The sequence below is a fragment of the Acipenser ruthenus genome, chromosome 12, assembly GCF_902713425.1.
Source record: "Acipenser ruthenus chromosome 12, fAciRut3.2 maternal haplotype, whole genome shotgun sequence".
Classification (NCBI taxonomy): domain Eukaryota; kingdom Metazoa; phylum Chordata; class Actinopteri; order Acipenseriformes; family Acipenseridae; genus Acipenser; species Acipenser ruthenus.
The window spans coordinates 13,005,789-13,028,927 of NC_081200.1; the positions used below are offsets into that span (position 1 = coordinate 13,005,789).

The window sequence follows — 23,139 nt, forward strand, 5'->3', positions numbered from 1 at the left end:
AATAGAAAGCAGGAGGTAGCATTAACAAGGCGTCTTATAGGGCATTCAGCATTGAAAGAACACCTGTATAGAAGTGGAGTGCATGAGAATGGGTTATGTAACAGTGGAGCATCTGATTTAATGTGTTCGATATAGGGAGGTGAGAGAAGATATGTGGAAAGAAATTTTTCTAAATGGTATAGGTGATGGAAGTAAAATAGAAAAAAGTATTATTGGAAAATATATTAGAAAAACCAGAAGATTCAAGAATATTTAAGTTGAATAACCAAATCTGAACAGTAGGTGGCGACAATAAGAAACTTGGTGGCCATTATCTATAGAAGCGGAAGAAGAAAACTTGTTGAGAGTAAACTAATTCAATGTAAACTAGAAAGAAACGAAGTAGGGAAGACTCGTTCCTCTTAAACTGTCTTCCGTTTAGTTTCCAAATTATACTTTTCAAAACCAATATCTTTTGAGATGATACTGTTATATAGTTTTAATAAAGAGCTCTCGGCGGCATGCATGTGTTACATTTAAATTTGAAGTGCAAGTAGTGCTTGGGAGGAGACCAGAATTTTCTGTTATTACTACAGTGCCTTAAATGTACAAGGATATTGATTTTCCCCAAAACTTTAGACCATATTGAAGTACAGTACAGTTAAACTTCAAATCCACTGTAAAAAAAAAAAAAAAAAAAGTGATCTAGTCTACACAGTTTAAATTCATAAAGTGGTCTCAATATAACCACTGTAAATACAGTTTACCCCTCTCACCCACCCCCACAATTAATAAATAAAATAACGAGGCCTACAGTACTCAACTCTGCAAAATCTAAAAACACGTTTTTAAGATAATGTAAAATTAACAGACCAATGCAAATGTAAACTATGTGGATTAAAACAGTTTACACACATACACATATGTGTATATATATATATATATATATATATATATATATATGTGTGTGTGTGTGTGTGTGTGTGTGTATATATATATATATATATATATATTAGTGTAGCGTGCATGGGGGAAGGCAGCAGCAGGGCTGGTAGGTGACCTAATCACAGGCTCTTTTGTACAGCGGTATCGGCGCCATGTTATAGAGCGAGAGGTCGCAGGTTCATGCCCGCCCTCCGCCTGTGTTTGGATTGCCTCGCCCTGTGTGATGCGCCTGCCTGCGTTAACCAAGATTGCTACTATATATATATATATATATATATATATATATATATATATATATATATATATATATTAACTGAAGAGCTTCATTCAAAATGGGGACAGCCTGCACCGTGCTGCAATAGTTTTGTAACCTTTGGTATCACTACTATTATTACCTAGTGTGGTATACCATGTGTACTAGCCATAATCAATGGGGTAAATCCTATTCCTTCTTAACATCAGCTTCCAGGTATGTGGGATTACAATATTTAGTTCTGTGGCTGTGATGTGCTAGCCAACATTATAAAGACAACCCGTATAGGGGTATTTATATATTATATATTTATATATATATTTTGACATACTGTATAGCTCCATGTAAGGTTTGGGCAACTGACTGTCTATCTGCCTACCTTCTTGAACATTTCAGCGAGTGCCACTGAATACTGAAACCTTAAACAAGCTTAACAAAAACCCTATACACAAATACCACACTCCAGGTCAAGCATATTGCTTTGCCTATTGAAAAAATACATTACCCTTGATGCTCCTGTCTGCTTGGCTGCTGCCTTGGACCCCTGACTGCAACCGACTTGCCTGTCCTTTTCCATCTAGACTGAACTGTGCATTTACTGTAAGCAAGCACATCACCTCTTTTGAGCTTTAATTTGCACCTTCAAGCCTCAGAAAGTACAATAATAATAGTGTGCATGCATGGTGTTTGTGACTCTTTGTCTGTTCATTTAGATATGTTGGGTTAATCAAGTGGTACCCTTTTCTGGACACAGGGTTCAAATCAGTGTGGTTGCCCCAAACTAAGTCCTGTGTATTTCTGACCACATAATTCAGCAGTCTGAATTGAGAGAGGTCCACGACTGAATGGCAGAGGATGTTCAGGTCAGGATTTTTTTTTAATATGAATAATATTTTTTTCATTTTCTGTTTTTACAAACTGGCTTTAATTTTACAATTCATTTTCACCTAATTCACAAGCACCAACATTTAAAATAAAACAAAACTATAGCTTTTTTAAAATATAAAAACAAAGAAATATTCTAATATAATAAATGCACAACAAGCTTTACTGCTCTTTCGATATAGCAGTAAAGTATACTGTTTAAGGGAGTTAAGGGTTTGAAAAGAAGGCAAGGACAACTGGGAGTCTTAACCTTGTTGGGACAAAGGGCTTTGGTTTCAGCACCCAAAATCAGAATAAACAATTAAAATAAACACGTCCATAAATCGCACCTGTCGTATACTTACAGTTACTAGTTCATTCATGCATGCAGTTTTTAAAGAAACCAATGTTATAAAAATGTGTCAGTTAGGGGAGGCAGACAACTGTACCTGAAAGTAAGCTATGCAACCTGAGAACTTTCTTTAACCTAGTTTTATGAAAATAACATCTGAGGCATAAGCAGCCACATATCTTAAACACTCACTTGTACTGAGAAAAAATAATTACAATTTTCTACACTGCACAAGACAACGCTTAGGGCAAAATAAGATGTACTAGAATATTCTGAAATCTGGCATTTTGATTGGTTGAGAGTGGCTTCAAGATTTAAAAATAGTTTTACCATTTCAAGCACTACTTCCAACTTTGATAGCAGTCTTCTAACATACTACAGTACACACGTGTACTGTAACCTTGCCACCTTCTCCGGAGAATTACATCACACACACAGGCAGAGTATGGGGTAAGAACTCCCTATTGTCAATATCCAAACAGTGTAAATAATCCCTGACAGCAGCTATCAGGTCGCTGCTGTGTTGTCTAATGCCTGGCTGTGGCAAACGATATCAGATGCCTCTGGGCTCACAGTTGTGTTGCATGCATGCTCTGAATGGAAGCCCAACAATGCATCAGACCACATTGCGTATGCCTGGAAACTGATTGGAGCTTGCCAGAGAGGTGACTCGGGAAGGTTTAGCTGGAGCAAATAACAACTGACAGAAACATACTGTACAGTGGCATCAAAAGGGATTCAGTTACCCTTGGTTTCTATATTATAGGAAAACTATATTGAAGATGATCAATACAATAAATAATGAACTGATTTAATGTATGTTAAACAAATATGTTAGTATCGTACATCCTCAACCAAGGATGTACATTAAAAATTAGAGCTATAATTTTCATGAAAAGATAAAAAAAAAACATGTAAATGTGACATGCAGACAGACAAACACATACCTACACACAGTGCCTGTAGAAAGTCTACACCCCCTTTAAAAATGTTCATCTTTTGTTGCCTTATAGCCTGGAATTAAAATGCATTAAAATATATATATTTTTTAATTTATCTACACATCCAACCCCACAACTTCCAAGTGAAAAAAATATTCTAGAAATTTGTAGAAAATTAATTAAAAATAAAAACTGAAATAGTTTGGTTGGAAAAGTGTCCACTCCCCTTGTAAATCCTAAATTAGCTCAGGTGTAACCAATCGCCTTCAAAATCACACACCAAGTTATGTGGCCTCCACCTGTGTTCAATTGTAGTGATTCACATGATTTCAGGATAAATTCAGCAGTTCCTGTAGGTTCCCTCTGCTGGGTAGTGCATTTCAAAGCAAAGATTCAACCATGCGCACCAAGGTGCTTTCAAAAGAACTCTGGGACAAAGTTGTTGAAAAAATATTTATAGGCCTTGAATATCCCTTGGAGCACGGTCAAGACGATTATTAAGAAGTGGAAGGTGTATGGCACCACCAAGACCCTGCCTAGATCAGGCCGTCCCTCCAGACTGGATGACCGAGCAAGAAGGAGACTGATCAGAGAGGCTACCAAGAGGCCAATGGCAACTTTGCAAGAGCTACAGGCTTTTATGGCCAAGACTGGTCAAAGTGTGCATGTGACAACAATATCCCAAGCACTCCACAAATCTGGCTTGTATGGTAGGGTGGCAAGAAGGAAGCCATTACTCAAGAAAGCCCACCTTGAATCCTGTTTGAAGTATGCAAAAAAACACTCAGGAGATTCTGTAGCCATGTGGTCTGGCGAAACTAAAATGGAACTTTTTGGCCTAAATGCAAAGCATTATGTTTGGCGCAAACCCAACACAGCGCATCACACAAAGAACACCATCCCTACTGTGAAGCATGGTGGTGGCATCATCATGTTATGGGGCTGTTTCTCATCGGCAGGGACTAGGGCACAGGATAGAAAGGAAAATGAATGGAGAAAAGTACAGAGAAATCCTTGAGGAAAACCTGCTGCCCTCTGCAAGAAAGCTGAAACTGGGACGGAAGTTCACCTTTCAGCATGACAACGACCCAAAGCACAAAGCCAAAGCTACCCTGGAGTGGCTAAGGAACACAAAGGTAAATGTCCTTGAGTGGCCCAGTCAGAGCCCTGATCTAAATCCAATCAAAAATGTGTGCCCCCCCCCCCCAAAACACTGTGCTCCTGGTGGATGTTAGAAATACCACATACAAATACCAGGAAAAAAGTTAACGGATACACACTGTTATTTCTGATGTTCTTTACATATGCTTCAGAGAGCTTTAATAAAGCTTTGGGGTGCTGTAACCAAAAAGTTACCAGGAAGATGTAAAACAGGAAATGACACAAAGTGAATCACCAACAAGAAAAACACATTAGTTACGAGAACTCTGATATGTTCTGCCCGTGTTACCCTTACCCTTTAATTAAGTAATTTGTAGTGTAACACTGCAGAGAAAAAAATTGCAGTAGGCGCTAAAAAGATGGACTGAGCATGTTTGTTTTTAAGGGTACAATGACCATTTAAATTACCTGCCAACTTATTGCTGTAAATAAATCCCTTTTCAGTCTGAACTGACTAAACTCAATCACTCATTGCACATTCTGGGCCTTTTGCCAGAGTTTTGGTCAGAATCTAATGAGCGGAATGAGGCATCAGTGTTGGCCGGTACACAGAAACTCCCCCAGTTCAGTTCAGTATGCTTTCCTTTTAGGGTGTGACAGTAATGGCAGCTGATTGTTCCTGGCAGAGCACTGTTAATATGCGTTTGCTTTGTGAACAGGAGCCTATTGGTGGGCAATAGAAGTTTCCCAATAAATACACTTTGTGTTCATAGATAATTAAAATCGCCTGGTTAGATATACTGTGGTTAAAAAATATTTCAGCTTTTAATTTTAATTGCAGGTTTTATTATTTATATCATCCCTGCTTATTACACACAGCATCTACAGGGCAATGTGACATTACAACCCACATAAATAAAAGCCACCGGGTCTTCTTTTTCACACATGCTCTTATCGTTAACACTCATTATGAAAGCTAATTGAGTGTTTCACCTCATTAGGTTGCTTGCTTTGTAATGTTCAGAATAAACACTTCCCTTGACAAATATGTAGGAGTGCCTGACTATTGTGTCATGTGTTTCCTCTAATTAATCAGATCTCAACTATTTGGAGCTGACCGGACTTTATGCAACAGGACAAAAAGCATTAGCAAGGGTTTAAAGGTTTGGAACCATGGTTTTAAAATCAATTTTCTTAGCCTTAATTCGTTGTCCTTTTCACTACTCCTTTGTCATGGTTAAGTAAACATTCTAATTAATTTTCTTAACTCTAACTGGAAAGAGAGCATGGAGGGGGGGAGGGGGGGGGGGGTACTAATAGTTACTTTTCCAAGTGGACAAAATTAATATAAAATGAAGAGAATCATCAAGTTAGGATTTATAGAAAACACTGAGCCTTCTCAAGTATAACAACAGTATGTTTAAAGCTGTATGGGGCACTAAAATACACTGCATCTATGTGACCATATGAAATAACACAATGGATGTGCAAAATGCTTGTATTTGCAGGATTTAAAACCATCTCTCCATGGGCTAGTTTCAACGAACCCTGATTAGCGTTAATCCTACCTAATGTTACCTTAGCTAAGGTAGTCCCTGATTAGTGCTAATTGGAGTCTGTGAAACCAGCCATTTGAGTCCTAGATGGTACTTTTTTGATGTATGTCTCTGGTGTCTGAAAGTTCATGTGTCTATACCATGTCCGATACTTGTGAACACTTTTACACTGCTATGGAAGTTCCAAATGACATTACCTTTTGTGTGACTATAGTATTGATCACATTAGTGCTTGTCCTCATCTGTCACACTGTATCAGCCTCAAGGTTTTATTCAATATCATTATGATGACCAAACTCTGAGTTAATTGCTATCCATGGACCCGAGGCAAATGCACAAAGTAAGGCTGTAGATCATATTGGGTCACATGAGGAGAGCTTTAACCTCAACCCTTACCCAAAAGTACTACTACAAAATAAGATTTTTAAATAAACCACATTAACAAAAGCAGAGCCTGAGCGCACAGTAGTAGTAGTATATCTATTTCCACTACCTATACATGTAAAAATGTAAGTGTGATTTTAGGTAGAGTGACCTTGGATATCCTTAGTAAGATTCATCATAACTGAATAAGCAATTGTCTAGATATCTGTAATACAAGTGTGACATTGGACAAGCAGCTCCCTGGATATATAAAGCTCTAATATGGGATATACTATCCCCAGCGAGGGAAAGAAAAAACAGAGTAAAGCTGACTGAACAAATCTGATTGCACATTTATCCTGTAAAAAACCTTCTAGGCTTAGATGTCAGCACATAAACCAAAACCTGGCAAGAATAGTGTCTCAAACAGCAAGAAAACCTTGAGGCTGCATTTAGCCTGGTATGCTAGTTTGGTAGAAACAAGCTTACTAAGAAATTTGCCAGCAGAGCCATTTAGTACTTTTTATAATACAACTCCTGTAAGTAGATTTTGGTTAGTACAAGAAGCCTCAATAACAGAAATTATGAAAATGATTACAGTACTGTATATAAACACAAATTTGCAATGTATTTCAACAAGAAAAGTTTGTTTTCAGCATGTATGTATTCAAGGTATGTTGTTGACTGCTTCATTGTTAGGAACAAAAACACTGCTGGTGATATTTATTCATATTTTACTGAAGCATTCTAGTTTGAAGATGTGAGACATAGAGATGCAGATAAAAGTGTTTAACGACACCTCTTTCCACCAAGGTGTTTTTTCAGAGTATTATACATTACTTAGTTACAAGCTGACCACCACTTGAAACGAAAAGCAGCGTGACTGGAAAAGACGGAAAGATCACACACACTGGGAATTTTACTAGTTACAACACAGATTTCCAGGCTTATTCATACACATTCTGTATAACTTGAGGTAGACAGCTTGCTCAATCCCTGTATTAGGTGTGTTTATTGTGCTTATAGATGGATATCGTTCAGTTGTAACTTCCCTTAAAGACACACCACCACATGTGGTCTTTAAATTCACATTGTAGTTGCAGTAAGGAGTTGCACAAAATATTGCCTACTTTGTTTCCTGAAGGTTATAGTCTCCTGGAATTATGAATGCTGTAAAATAATTTCCGATTTAAGATGTTCGAAGGTTAAGTATCTTAGACTCCATCAGCATTATGTGAAAGGGGAATTATTACTATTATTATTATTATTTATTTCTTAGCAGACGCCCTTATCCAGGGCGACTTACAATCGGAATCACACTTGTATCGCAAATTGAAGCTAGAGAATTGATTTTATAGTGTACTTAACTTGTACTATTTATGTAAAGTTTATTAAACATGGATGGATACCACAACAAAGCAGCAAGTTGTAAAGTAACTATTTTAACTCAAATTGTTGCTTTATACACTAATCCAGCATGTTTTTGCACCCACATAGACTAAAAGGTTAACAAATCTTTGAGATTCCAGTGAACTGCTTAAGCACATCAACAGCGTGTTCAGGAAAATATATGTGTACGTACGTGTTATATAAGCACTCTTATTCAGAATACTGGATCAGTATCTTAGGTGTGTTATTTGGAATAGATGCATTCTGAATTTTTGCCAGAATTGTTTTGGAACACACACACACAAATTATTAGTGCGATACATCCTTGCCATGGCTGAAGAGCCATCAATATCGAAAAAGTAGACCACTGTAACCAACTCTAAAAAACATTAGGTAATATTTACGATCAACAACAGACACACATCCCAAGGTTAATACTTTTTGTTAAACTGTCTTTACTATTGGATAAGACATTCTCTAGGTATATATTTAAAGTGTGAAATGCACACACAGGTGTAAAAAAATACTGCTTAACCCTAAAACAAGGTTAAGAAAATGAGTAACATGGTTTTAGACAGCCCTCACTCCATAAATAACTAATACCAAAAATTTCTAAAGTAAAAATGTCAACTTAATTAGCAATAATTCCAGCTTCATTGGAGAAGTAGTAAAGTGCCTCATTGTAATACTAGTTTTGTATTGCAACAATATATGATCTAACACAAAGTATCCTGTGCCAGCAATTACACCCTACATAATAGGCTGGTGACTGAAGTGTTCCCATATGGTACAAAACCACTGTTCGTTTACGTATAAAATTGTATAAACATGCACTAATGAACACTACAATATTCCTCATTATGGATATTGTATTGCATGCATGTATCAGAATAATTAATTTCTGGCTCACATTTATAGTGCCAAATAGTTTTATTTGTAAAATTAAGGATGCTTATATTTTCAGCTACCTTTGAATAATATTTAAAAATGACCCAGGTCTACTATACGAATATAGTCCACCACAAAAAGAATACACAAATCTAACAAAGTTTCACATGTGATTTTCAGTATTCTGCAAAATTGACATTAAACCCTTAATCAGGCATCGGCATTTATCTGTCCAGGGATTTTGATACTTCTACAAGAAAGTAAAGTAAAACCACTCCAGCTTAGCGATTCATGAGCTCCAGGAGCCAAGTCACACAAAAATTCTTCCATAAGTTTTTATGACATGCACTAATTACATGTATATTAAAAAAAAAAAAAAAAAAAAAAAAAAACTAAAACAGACCATTTGACAAAAGTAAACATTTAACGATTACTTTGTTTTTTACAATACACAGGATACACTTCACAATTTTCCACCAGAAGGGCAAACGTTCTAACAAAAATACATTTAAGTTTAATACAGTACTATTTTTTTTTGTTGTTGTTGCAACAACTTGTGAAATACATGAACGAACATTCATATGGCTCCCAACTTAAATAGCCCCTGCTAGCCAAATAACTGAAAAATACCAAATAAGATTGCCAATACAAAAATACTAGCTAAATAGGAACATTTATTATTGGTTTCTTTCAAGTTTTCACTTTATTCCACCCCTTGGGGTGTTTTAACAAATGGAAAAATGGGGTGGTTCTAGATGTAATGCAAGTAAATGGAACATGTGTCAGGTTCATGAATGCCACCCTCTTTTTTTTTAAAATTACAGAGTAACTCCAAATAATCAGTTGTTATATAAAGTACATTAATTATCACACAATAGTAAAGAACCATATTGCCTCAGCATCTAGTTTAGAGTTGCCAAGATATATTTGTTTAATTCCAGACACCAGTTAGTTTGGGAAACTCACACCACCGGTTGGTCGATGGCATGCTGGACATCAAAATGCTAGAGGCACATGCATAACTTTATGTAGGCCATTAGAAACTGGTTAAATAAACATTTAACTACAATATGTTTGTTAACACAGGTAGAACAAGTCCATCCCCAAAGCCCATTTGCAAAAGGAATCATCTCATTACATGCTAAACCAAATTGGAAAAGCACTGCCAAATTTGGCAGGTCGTAACTTCATTTCAAACATGCATGCAGATTGCATGAAATACAGTGAACCTTGTTCCAATGTAGAGAATGCTGTTCTAATACAGTGCAGCAAAGTCTATAGACTTAATTAGTATAGAGGGTAGCCACCAAGTTACAGTTCATAGCCAAATTTCAAATGACTCCTTTTCATTACTCTTAGGACATCAACAACTGGTTTCAGTGGTAGCACTAATCTTTGACTTCCTAGGCATGGTACCTTAGTTATGATAGTCCAAGATTATAGCTAGTCAGAGTCTGTGAAACTAGATAACATCCTTAAGAGGCCTTTGTCAGTAACAGCATAAAATACTCTAAATGTACCAGTAAAGTTTCATTACCATAAACATACCAGTTTCCCTATAGTTTATACTAAAACATAAAATGTGTCAATGTAAATTCATTGAGGGTAATAAGCTTTACTGGACCATCCAGTGTAAGCACATTTGATAATCTGAACTTTAAAACTCAAAATACAAAGCAAAATTTGGCCAGCTAAGTCCAGAGGAACACTTTTCTTCTATCGGTCATAGATGCACTACTGAAATAATGCAAAGTGATTCTACTCCGACACCTCTTTACCCACCAAAGTGAAAAACCCACCTGATTCAGCCCCAGAAACTCCAGTAGGTTTCTGGGATTTCCAGGAAACAGGTTTTCCACTTTAGCCAAACATTCAAGTTAATGTCCTGTTAGTGCATGCAAAACAAGCAGAATGACACCAGCAAGCTCTTGTCAGACAAGAAAATAACTTCATAGACAAGCTGCAGGGGAAGTTCTTCACTTATTTTAATATCACTGCATGATAAATGCATAAAAGAAATAAGCAACTGAACTGCATTTTTTTTCTATTTTTTTCCTCCAGTCTGGTGACAAAGGCCTCAAGTGTAAAGGTTTTGCAACGTTAACGCCCTTCCTCCAGTTTGAGTCCCTCTTTTACGCACGCCAGAAGGCGTTAGCACAACATTCTGAATGCCTACCTAGTTGAGACATGTACAGGCTTTGACACTGTTTTATTAATGTTGCCAATAACAGCCAACAAGTTGGCGTCTAGTACAGAGGTAATAATTGCACATGGCCACCAGGTTTCACTTGGCTGCAGGTTTGAATTAAGGCAGACTGGCATTTAGAAAATCACTGAAGTTTGTTTCTGGGATGTGAATTTTAGTAGTACCCAGGGCCTTGTTTAAGTGCCATCTGGAGATCCGCAAATTGGTCTTCAGTAGCATTCAGTTATGCACAATAAGCAGGGGCTACCAACATTCAACATCTTGATAACAGTATGGCCTCCATTGGAAAAAAAATGCTTCTGACCCTGGGCACCAGTCAGTTCATAAAATCAAAACTATATTACATTTTTGTATAAGTCAAAATGCAAGATTCTCCTGAGAAAATATAACATTAAATGAAGCCTGGGTCACAAAATTGGATCCCCTTTCTTTTAAACATTTTGGAATGTAAGTGGTAAGACTGACATCTTGAAAGAAAAAAAAAAAAAAACACACAATTAAAAAACCTCAGTGATTTGGCAGAATACCAATCAGCCTACAAGACAGTTCTAAAAGTCCAGCAGTGTTTTGGAAAAAGAAACAAATCAAAAAACAATTGAGGTTGTTTGTGAAGGCCATAGCTTTGGTGACAATTAGAACCAAAATTTTAATTTGTGGTAGGTCTCAGCCTGAGCAGCCAGTCTCTCTTCCCATTTACTTGTTCATAGCCTTGATGCCAACAGCAGCTTCCTCACCCATGGCTGACAGCACAGAAATCTGAAGGGGAAAAAATGAAGTGAGATTTATGAACATGAACATTTGCCCACAATTTGTACAGTTATTACAATATCTTTATACTTTGAGCAATTGCATATTAGGATTGCCACATTAACATTGTAAACCTGTACACTAAATGTAAATATAGATTAAGTGGTACACTTCAAATTTACTTCCTGACAAAGCAACCTAGGGATCAACTAATAAAGAAAGTTATAAAACACTACATTGCTAAAAGTGCTCCAAATTTTGTAAGCAACTTAGAACAGTGAAACCTGTTAATAACTGATAAAGGGGCAGCTGAGACCGTCTACTCAAAGTGCTTTGGTGAACAAAGATATTTTGGTATACTGACTGGTAAAAGCACGTACAAACTAGTGTTCATATGACTTTTCCTACAATGACAACAAAAAGATTCTACCCAAGCTACTTAAATTTAAATGTATGTAATGGCAAATCTCACACGTTCAGTTAAGTTTATAGAATGGTTAAAAAGTGCACTAGTAAACTGAAGCAGGTTTACAAATAGTTCTCTTGTAAACCAAGTACAAATACCGACTGCAAACAGTTTTTTCCCCCCCCCCTTTTAGTAGTCGCCAATTATTTATTGTTTTCTCCCAATTTAGAATATCCAATTATTTAGGCTCAGCTCACCGCTACCACCCCTGCACTGACTCGGGAGCGGCGAAGACGAACACACGCTGTCCTCCGAAGCGCGTGCTGTCAGCCGACCGCTTCTTTTCACACAGCAGACTCACCATGCAGCCACCTCAGAGCTACAGCGAAGATGGACAATGCAGCTCTGGGCAGCTTACAGGCAAGCCAAGGATACCCTGGCCAACCTAAGCCCTCCCCCTCCCGGGCGGCGCTCAACCAATTGTGCGCCACCCCCTGGGAGCTCCCGTCCACGGTCGGCACTGGAATAGCCTGGACTAAATCCGGAAAAAGCCGAGAAAACCATTCAATGGCCGAGTGGGAGCGACAGGAGCAGAGACAAGCCGAAAAAAAAAGGCGTATCTCATGATTAGTCATACATGCCCCTGGCATTACATAGAGGCGGTCATAAGGAAACAAGCTGGCTGTTACTGAATCAGCGCACAGAGACTATCACGGACATTTGCAGGTCTTTTTTGAGATGTTATAGTAATAAAATAATGACTTGGATTGCATTATTGAGGAGTTTGGTGATAAAACGAGTGATCAGGAAATGATTGATCGGTATGTACGACTACTATTATTTATTTCTTAGCATATGTGAATGCGATAGCGAACGAAAGGGTGGGGCGGGGCTGGAGATGCCTAGTGAGTGCTTTGTTGATATGCAGGGCCTTTTAAACCTGTTTGACTGTGGAAAAAAAACACTTTTAAAACAGTGCGTCTAAAATTAACTGCGCGTGTGAAAATAAATTGGACCTGAGGCGCACTTAATAAATGGACTGCAAAGGGTTAACACGTGAAAAAAAGCAGAATTCTGTAAACATGTACACTAGCGTCAGCAAATGCATGGTGTAGTTGTGCCAGATTCACAAATGGTGCAACTTGTGCACCAAAAGCTATAAACACAAACCACATGAATAAAACATACTAAAGGTTCCCACCACACCCATAAACACAAAATTACAGGCACCAGTATCATACACAGATGGATTATACAATATCCGTAAAAATCTGAAATTCAATTTAAGGCTGTTAAAAACAGTTTGGATAAGCAGTTCTCTACAAATCTAAAAACAGATATCCCCAGACTTACATTCCATATGTGTTTGCCAAAGTTATAACTGGGTAAGCAGTTCTCTCCACTACATAGTCAACTCTGACCTTGGATATAATTAGCCTTGACTATATAATTAGGGCTACTCATTGAATAAGCAATAGAAACTGGTTACCAGTTTTAGATGAATTATTGTGCTTAAATTGTGGTTTAAGTTACTTTAAAACCAACCTCTGGTTTCAGACTTCAATTAACCCCTTGGACTAGGTAGTCAATTCGTGCAAATTGTAGTCTTTGAAACTAGCCACAGAAATTTTAGTTGCCCTCACTCAATCAAGGTGTACATGTCAATATGGCATCCTTATGGCAGCACTCTCGATCAGTAACCTATTCTTTGTACATGTATACAATTATTTAACGTGGCCAACAGCCAACTAATGAGTTCTGCACTGGACCACTGTTACAGTACTGACACTCTTGCTTACCAGCATGTCTTCACCAGCCTCATATTTAGATTCAATTTCTTTGCCCAGATCACTGTCTGGCAGTTTGAGATCTTCACGGACTTCACCGTTATCCATCAGCAGGGAAAGGTAGCCATCTACAATGCCAATCAGCTGTGAAGGAGGACATTAAAAACAGGTTTTTCCAGCAGTCTCGCATAGACAAATCAGGCATCAAAAGATTTAGCACAATCATTCCAATTGTTAAGCAGCTATGCATACCTCCTGCCATTAAAAATAGTCTTGTCTTATTTAAATAAAAGGAACATGTGAGGGTACCCATTTAAAATTTCCTATTCCTATAATCCTACAAAGCTTCCAAATGCTTGACTACTTCACATCCAAATCCAGTGCATAAATGTACGCAAGAAGTGCATTATCAGAAAGTCCGAGTAACTTGAGAATGCATTACCAATTCAAATCTACACATTGCATGTGTAGAAAAGAACACACTTCTGCACAGATGCCAACAGCTGATCTTTTAGAGAAGGGTTTGAGTGACCGGGTCCAGCGTCCAAGTCATGACTAGATGAAACAGCCAGACCAAGCAGTTTTGCTAGAAGTAGTTTATTGCTTTCATGAAAGAATGAAAATCAGCTCAATGCTACAATTTTATTGTTAGTCCAAAAGCATTCAATACCCTGATTGAATATGTATTTCTGGCAAATGACATAGACCCTCGGCATGCTGCACTGCTAAATCAGTTACTCAACTCTGTTTTGAACTGTATAACAGTCCATTTTGTTGTCACTAAGTGAAATGGATTCACACACCCTTTGACATTGTTGGATTGCCAGAGGCAGGGAGTCAAATATTGCCACAAAAACGACCACTGCACCTTGATGCACACTGTATCCAAGTTAATGTTAACATTAAAATGGCTCATACTCTATTAAATGAGCATTATGCCACTACCTTATTTAACATTGGAAGGAAAATCACAGCAACGAGGGTAGCCACCATTAGACATTAATGGATCTTTGATAAAATCTATATTTACAACTATAGTACAAGGTAGTTGTCTTGTATTCAAGAATAAATATGTATATCAAAGTGCCAAGACAACCAATGGTCAGCCTGAAAGCAAACACATTCAGCTCACCTGATGGTCATGTCTCTTGATGTTTGGGACATCCATGTTGTGGGTGGAAGGGCAGATATCTTCATACTTTTTACCAGAGAAGATGTCAATGCCAACCATGTGAACCTAAAAGGAAACACATGTAAACAAAGCCGTATAATGCTTAAAACTTTTATTGCTTTTCAGAAATGATCGACATGTTCTTTTCAGTGTTTCATTCTAGATAACCTCAAACATAGCTAACTTGCTTATACTACACTATACCATGGACTAGCATTCTGTACACTATGAAATGCTTGCTGACAAACCTTTTTTTTGCATCCACCAAATGTTAATTTAAGCAATCACGGCAGGTTTCTTCTTCCCTTGAAAGCCACCTGCCAAGAGCCAAATTCACTCCTGCGACTAAATATGCAGTTCTGACAAAGCCTTCTCAAGAACAGAGATTACAGGACTGCTATCCCCTTCATAGTGTTAATGAATTTCACAAGAAAACAGTGCTTATTTTATGGCAGTATGCTTAGATACCTGCATACCATTTAAAACAAGATTGCATAGGAGAAAAACAACGTTTGGTCAGTAGCACTGCCAAATGTGAATCAAAGATGTTTATTACAGTACATTTTGAAATAAAATCTAGTACCTTGGCATGGCCGTGCTTGCCAGTTTTGGAGGTTGACATTTCAACAATCTTGCAGGGACGCATTTTCAGCACCACAAATCCGTTCTTGCGCAGAGCACTGCACTGCATGGGAAAGGTGCTGGAAGCCCCAGCATCTCCAGTGGTGAAATCAAGATCAGCATCGGCCATGATGGATAGGTTCAAGGGATACTGCACAAGAGGTTAATTTGAAGTTATCACATTACCTTTACATCACAGAATCTACTTAATGCATGGACACTTTAATCTTATTATTCGTAAGCTACATTAACCACTATAAATCACAACTACAGTCCTAATGTAATATTAAGGTGTGTAATTTCAGAAGAAACAAGGGGGGGAAATTGATAGAAATGGGTAGTGGAACTACAGTAGAGTCAATTATCTGATCTTTGATCAACCATACTGTCTAATCAACCAAATGCACCTGTAATCATGTGATGAATTACCTATGGTGTATTTAGTGGTTGCAATCCAGGGAATCCCGATTTCGTGATTGTATTAAGGAAACTGACTTTTTACTAATGATTTTTCCGTTTCATTATGTGTGCTACTTTGCTGCACAGTAACTACGCAACCAACCCCTGCCGCTAAAATTAAAACCATGAGATTTGAAATTCGCTTTAATGATGACAACCACTGTCTGCAGCTACTCGGCTCAACATGGCAGATTGACTTTGACTGTGACACAGGAAACATTCAGTATATACCTTCAGTTCTACAATTAAATTGAATGCGTTTGTTATTTGTTTTATGAAAACTGCATAGAAGGAAGCATCGTTTTCAATTTTTTTTTGTTAATTTACCTGTATTTGAACAAATGCGGTTTCTAGATTAAACATAAAAAAGAAGAAAAAAAAACTGTACTAAAGTTTCACCTGTTTTCACTCTGCCTACTTAATCCTCTTGCTGTGTAACGGTGACTAACAGAAAAAAAATAATAATAAAAAAAAAAAAAAACTTATTCAGGTCTTAAGGGTCCGCGACCGCATTTATTTAATTTTCATAGACACGTTAGCATACCGGGCTTTAAATTGTTGCAGTTAAGCAAGTTAAAACAGTCACCTTGTTGTTGATTTTTCTTGTATTTCATCAGTAAGGGCTGGAGATCATGTCTGTTATTGAGCAGCTAAGAACTTTTACTGATTTCATTTGCACGTTATTACAATACCTTAACATGACGTATCAAAGTATAGAAACATTTTACTGAAATTTGTACGGTTAATGATTCTTAGTTTTGTAATGTGTCAGTTTTACTGAATTGTATCCTTTGATTTTCAAAGTTTGATATATAGTATGTTTAATTACAGTATTTCATTACCTTAACTGTAGGTGTTAGTTTTACTGCATTGCTTGAATTACTTGCAAAAGTTTGTAATTTTGTATGCTTAATGTGATAGAATAGGTTACTCGCTATATATTATGATCAGCAGGTACTTGTGTAAACATACTATATATCAAACTTTTATGTTACCTTTATTCTATGCATTAAAAGGTACAGTAATTGTTCATACCGGTTTGAAATATCCATACAAATCGATTATGCTAACTACTATCGTATAGACTGTACGTATAGACGCAGTCACTGTATGCTTCTCCCACGCCCTATCCACGTGTCTGTTTCTGGCCTGAGCTTTGATCGGGAAGCGGAAACGGAACTCCGTAGCTAACCTGCAGCATCATGCTGCTTTACAAGCGGGTCTGTGATACTGTCTCAAATATTACCTAGTCTGATCCAAACAATAAATACCAAAACGGAATTATTAAAGTCCACCGTGAAAAACAAATTGCTAGGCCAAAGCCTTATTTACAAGTGAGTGCTCTACGGATAAAAGTATTGCGTGTTGTTTTAAAAAGCCAGGTCACAAATATTGAATCTCATCCTAATAAATTATATAAAAAAAAAAAAAAAGATTAAAAAAAAGTGTTTAATTTTAAACTATTAATGGAATCCAATGCAGTCACTTTGTTTTGAAAATGACGTCTTCGGATTTTTTTTAAAATGTCTTAACAATAAAAACTACATCGATTAATTTTGAGATGCCGTTTTCATAACATCAGACAAACTCGATTACACTTTTACTGCATGACTGACATCACATGTATCGACACAAACAAGTTCAGTCACTACCATCTCACTACATATGGGAGAATATAGTAGCTCTAGCGTCTACCCCGGCTTCAGTTACTCAAACAGACACAGAAAAATCTTAGAACACATTGTTTTAATATCCGTTCTTAGTAGCTACTTACAGTTCCTTAGCAACAGGAGCCTCACTCCCAATGTCACCTATTTTTAACCACTTCTGAAAAACTAAACCTTGGTGTGAAAACAGTGTCTGTACACATTTCGCAGTAAGAGCGCGCCAGGCCTAATGCCTTTCGTTCTCATCTTCTCAACAAGCCAGGAGGAAAAAAAAAAAAAACATTAAAACACGAACCAACACCCTGCCGCTTTTCACTGCGCCGTTCTAAAACCAAGCACCCACTACATCCCGTCGCTACAGTGGAAACACCTACAGGGACAACTAACAGCACCTGGCTAAAAAAGTTTCATAACAATATTTTTTTAAATATTTTTATTTTTTGCTGCGGAGAAAAGCACGCGCCACGCCAGTCCTTACCTTCCAACAAAAAAGGGAGCTTGACTGCGCAGGCGCGCCAATTTTCACTGCGGCAGCTATACAGGAGGGCGGGCTTAATGAAGAATTTCCCAGCTACCCTACCACTTCCGGTTTAAATGCCGCGCGTTACGTCGTGATGATGCCTTTTCAAAACAGTGGGGAAGAGATTTGATAGGCGCAGCTGGTGGGTGAGTCATGCAAATGTCACAGAAGGTGACCATATGGCTCTGTGTTCAACGGGAGAGTTTGGGACTGTTCAGGCTTTTCAACTCGCTACCCAATGCATTCTGGTAAGCGTAGTCCTGCTTCTGTTAAAGGGAAGAAGAAAGAATGGTACCTGAGACAGGTGAAACGTACCAGAATGCATTGGGTTGTGAGTTGAAAAGCCTGAACTGTGCCAAACTAAGATAAATACAGTGGGGCAGCTGTCTTTAAAGTCTAACTTTGCATGCTGAATCAGTCAGACCGTCAGCCTGGTGACAGGAAGTTGATTGTCTGTTGTCTTTGTACACTATTATTATTATTATTATTATTATTATGTGCACCCCTGCTATAAAATATGTTCTTCATGCAAATTACTGATTCTTAGAGACAGGTTTTTTTTTTTTTTTTTTTTTTTTTTTTGGAAATACAGCTTTATGATTAGGATAACTTGCCTAAAATACAGAATTGTGGTAAAAATATGAGTGTTACAGAATTTGACATATAACAAAAACTATGTGGAAAAATCCAACACCTTTGGTCTCAGAACTATTTCAGAGCTTGTGTGAGACCTATAACTTTATATGTCACTGTTAAGGTACTGTTTTTTTCACATTTGAGGGAATACATTCCTTGGTATCCAACAGCGTCCTAAAAGTTTCTTAATGTTTTTCAGACTTTCCATTTATCACTGGGATTGAGCTGAAAGCGATTTGAAGTCGTTTGTTTCCATTAGCAGCAGAGCAATATCAATGCCTTTTGAACTGGGATAATGAGGGCCCTTATACTCTCATGGAGGAAGTGACATACCAAGCCACTGTATACAAAGTGTTGCAAAGTGTCATATTATATGTTACAACACACAATAACTCATTTTATTTGTACAATAACACTCTTCAGACTGTGTGGCTGTATGGTAATATACACACTTCCCGGGTCTATTGAAGGTACTCAAAACATCAATAAACACCACTGTACATCTGGTATTTGATTTGTACTGGTATGTGTATTTAACCATTTGTACTTGCTAATACAATCTGAAACAAAAACACATTGGAATTGTGAAAAGTCATTTAAAGTGAAGATATCAAAAACACAAGCCAAGTTTCAAGAAACCATTGGGGCAACCTTGCCCAGCACAAAGCAAATAGGCACAACTGTAAAACCGATGGGGTCCAAGGTTGCCCCAATTGTTTCCACTAACTTTGCTTGTGTTTTTGATGCAAGTTCGATCCGTTTTTATTATGTCTGAAAAACACAAGCCAAGTTAGTAGAAACAATTGGGGCAACCTTGACCCCCGCCCTTCTTTTACAGTTGTACCTATTTGCTTGGTGCTGGCCAAAGTTGCCCCAATTGGCCCCCATCGGTTTTTCAGTTTGCTTTGTTTTTTTTCAGATAACACTTATTTTTTCACTGAATGGATAATAACACGCAGGAATAGCAACATTGTTCAACCTATATTGAGGCAATGTATTGCCGTTTGGATAGGGTAAATGTAAATAGCAGCCTAGTCTGTTGAAAGGGTTAAGATGTGAATCTGCGTAGCATAGCGGTTATGTAGCTGGAGTGAAAGTATGACTAGTTAATTGTCATTAAACTCGGTTGTCCTGTAATATGCCTGGGGTCTGCAGAAATCTGCAAAAGAATGGGAGAAAAAGGAGATTTTTACCTTACTTTGGCATATTATTACTCTAACTGTATGACAGATATTAACTTTTTTTCCTACATTTAACCTAAGAGCGTTGGGAACTACAAATTAAAAGTGAAATGGTGCTTTTGGCTGATTTACTTTTGCTGCGCCAATACCCTGAAAACACGTAAACTATCCTTGCTGTATAGAGTGTCTCTGGCAGTTTTGGCTGATAACTTGGAGCGAGGAACTACCGTTCCTCTCAAAATATTCAAATATATGCTTTATGGATACAATTTAGTTAAATGTTAACACAATAAAGATAACATATAAAAGTTGATTTAGATGAATTAAATACCACCGTTGTTTAAATCTTTAATAACGAGAGTTGGTCACATCTGAGTCTCTTAAAGTGTAGCTTACAAAATAATTCCAGACATCTTACATGTTGTGCACTTCTATTCATTATGCAGCTCTCATAATTGTAGTTTTCAAAGCAGCACATGTTATAGTACATTTATTTTTTATTTTAAAACATGATGTAGGCCTAGGGCACTACACTTACAAACATCTCTGTTTGAAAGCCATGCTTTCTGTTAGTGTACCCTGGAGGGTGAATTTATCCCTGCCCCTTCAATGGCTTCTTTCCTGTCACAAACCAATCAGCTGCATCCCATAATGACTGACATGCTTTCAGCCAGTAACATGTTTTGACCCACAAGCCACTGCGGAGGCAAATGACCCAGGATGTACAAGTGTAACAGATGACCTGAGAATAATAGAAAATGAGAACCTAAAGTAGTACCAGATATCATGTTGTAAACAGGAAGTACATGTTTGCTGTAACATGTATTTCTTTAAAAACTGCACATTTTAGATTCATGTAACCAATGGTAATGCAAAACATTCAAATTATTTTGTTGGCTACAGTTAAGTAAATACGGTATAATTCAAGGATTAGTAATGTTTTAATATTTAACTGGTTGCTGTATTTCGATCTGCCAGATTAACTGAAAAGACCACATAATGTTGCAGGTGTTAATAAAGGTTCTAAGGAATACACTCAGTCCTGTGACCATTAACCCTCCACTAACACACATGTACAAAATTGCTACTCCTAAAATAGGCAATGTATAATAATCGCTTCCCTCTAATCACAGACAAGACCAATTATTTTTCTTTCTTTCCAGTCGGCTGCATGCCTTTCGTGGCTGCATGGTGGAACAAACAAGTACATCAAGTCATCTGCAGTTTGATATTCTGCATCCTAACCAAGATTCTGTTAAATAACCTATAAACTTAAACAAATCATATCAGCTACATTAACATTTTACATAATAAACTGAGAATATTGTGAATGACAATATTACACATATAAACGTTGGTGGAAATGTATACAAATCCCATAAAAGAAGAAGAAAGGGTCTTATTTCAACAGGAATATTTAAAAATAAATAAAAAAGGGAAATGATCTTTATAGTCCTTAAGTAATATCATACAAAGATAGAAGGGGTAAAGCTTGGCCCTACACAGTAAGGCAGTAGGATGCATAGAGATCCTGAAAAGATTAAAGTGGGGAAGTCAGTAAGTCCATATTAGGTAGGGGTTGTGAGATGTGGTTCACTTGTTTATTGAGAAAAATACCTCAAGCATCCCAAGCATTCCAAATATTTTATGCAGAGTAGGCAGACAAATGATCGTGTTTAAAGAGTGTACCTGAACACAGCATGCTAAATTTCCATGTCTGCTGCGTGCCACTTAAAATTTTGAAATAAAGACAGATAATTGAGTGGACAAAAATAAATCAGCGAAAATAAATACGTTATTGATATAAGAAGTCACATTTACAAGAAACTAAAAGGCTGATTTTATTGACCTATACTCGGTCAGGAATTATTTGGAACATTTTACAGCACTAGGGAATCACCCTGGATTGCATCAACATTCCTAAAATATTCACTCCCAGCTGCCCAACAGAATTGACTGCCAAGACCGACTTAACTAAAACTTGTTGAAAAAATGACATTGTTTTCAGATGGTTACCAGCACCAATTTTGAATAGATAGTTAGTCAGCTCCACCCCACCATGTGTTGTCTTGACCCTTGGGCTACCTCGTTAGTGACAGTGCTTTCAATTGTCCCCAGCAATCACAAAGATTCATATAGTAAATCTCTGCATTGGTTTCTAGTTGGTTGTAGAATTGATTTAGCCAGAACTGCTCATTCCCGATGTCACGGTTTGAACTTTGAAATCTCAGGATGCTGGTCTCCTTGTTGGTTCCTCGATGAAGTCATTTGGAATGGAATTCTATTCCTCAAGAGTATTAGAGATGCAGATTCCATGACTTTTTTAAAATCTAGAACCTAGATTTTTTTTTTTTTACCTGGCCTTTGGTAATTAGATAGACTTTTTATATAAATATTTATTTTTTTATAAAGTGCTCAGTTTGTTCTGTATTGTATTGTATTACCTTTGTGTCAATGTACGTAATCCTGTTATTAAAATTATATATATATATATATATTGTCATTGATAGTCATTGTATTTATCTTGCTCTTAATTGTATTATTACTTGTACTGTGATCCTTGAAATGTATTTTTGTTTACGACTGTAAGTCGCCCTGGATAAGGGTGTCTGCTAAGAAATAAATAATAAAAGGTATTTGCCCCCTGTCAAATTGTCTGCATTTTTGCATATTTTTGACACTGAATGTTATCAGATCTTCATCCAAAACCTAATATTAGATCAAATGGACCCTGAGTGAACAAATAACACAAAAATTTCATGCAGATTTCATTCATTTATTAAAGAAAGTTATGCAACACCCAATGCCCCCGTTTACAGTAGCCTCTACTACTAATATTACTTTGCTAAAGGTTGATAAATAGCATTAATATTGTGTCTTTCAAACATAGTACGTACATTTGCCTTAAAATACCAAAACAGATGAGTTCAAAGAAATGCATTTACACACACCAGAACTGTTAATGAATTCAGGTTACATAGATCAGCCTTCACCATATCCCAAATTAAAGTGTCAACCTGCCATGACAGACTCCATTTCAAGGGACCGAATGGTTAAGCAAGTACATACAGAGGAAGAACTATGTTAAAATCAAGAGCAGGGGAAAA

General features: G+C 37.1%; 1 protein-coding gene across 1 annotated transcript; it reads right to left on the minus strand.

Moving 5' to 3' along the window:
* Positions 1–9,285: 9,285 nt before the first annotated feature.
* Positions 9,286–18,270, minus strand: LOC117417246 (eukaryotic translation initiation factor 5A-1-like). The gene is made up of 5 exons (XM_034029230.3): positions 18,174–18,270; positions 15,532–15,720; positions 14,910–15,014; positions 13,790–13,921; positions 9,286–11,593 (listed from the first exon to the last, which is right to left on the minus strand). Exons 2-5 carry the CDS (start codon positions 15,697–15,699, stop codon positions 11,531–11,533), a joined length of 468 nt encoding a protein of 155 aa, XP_033885121.1. The 5' UTR covers positions 15,700–15,720; positions 18,174–18,270; the 3' UTR covers positions 9,286–11,530.
* Positions 18,271–23,139: the final 4,869 nt, after the last annotated feature.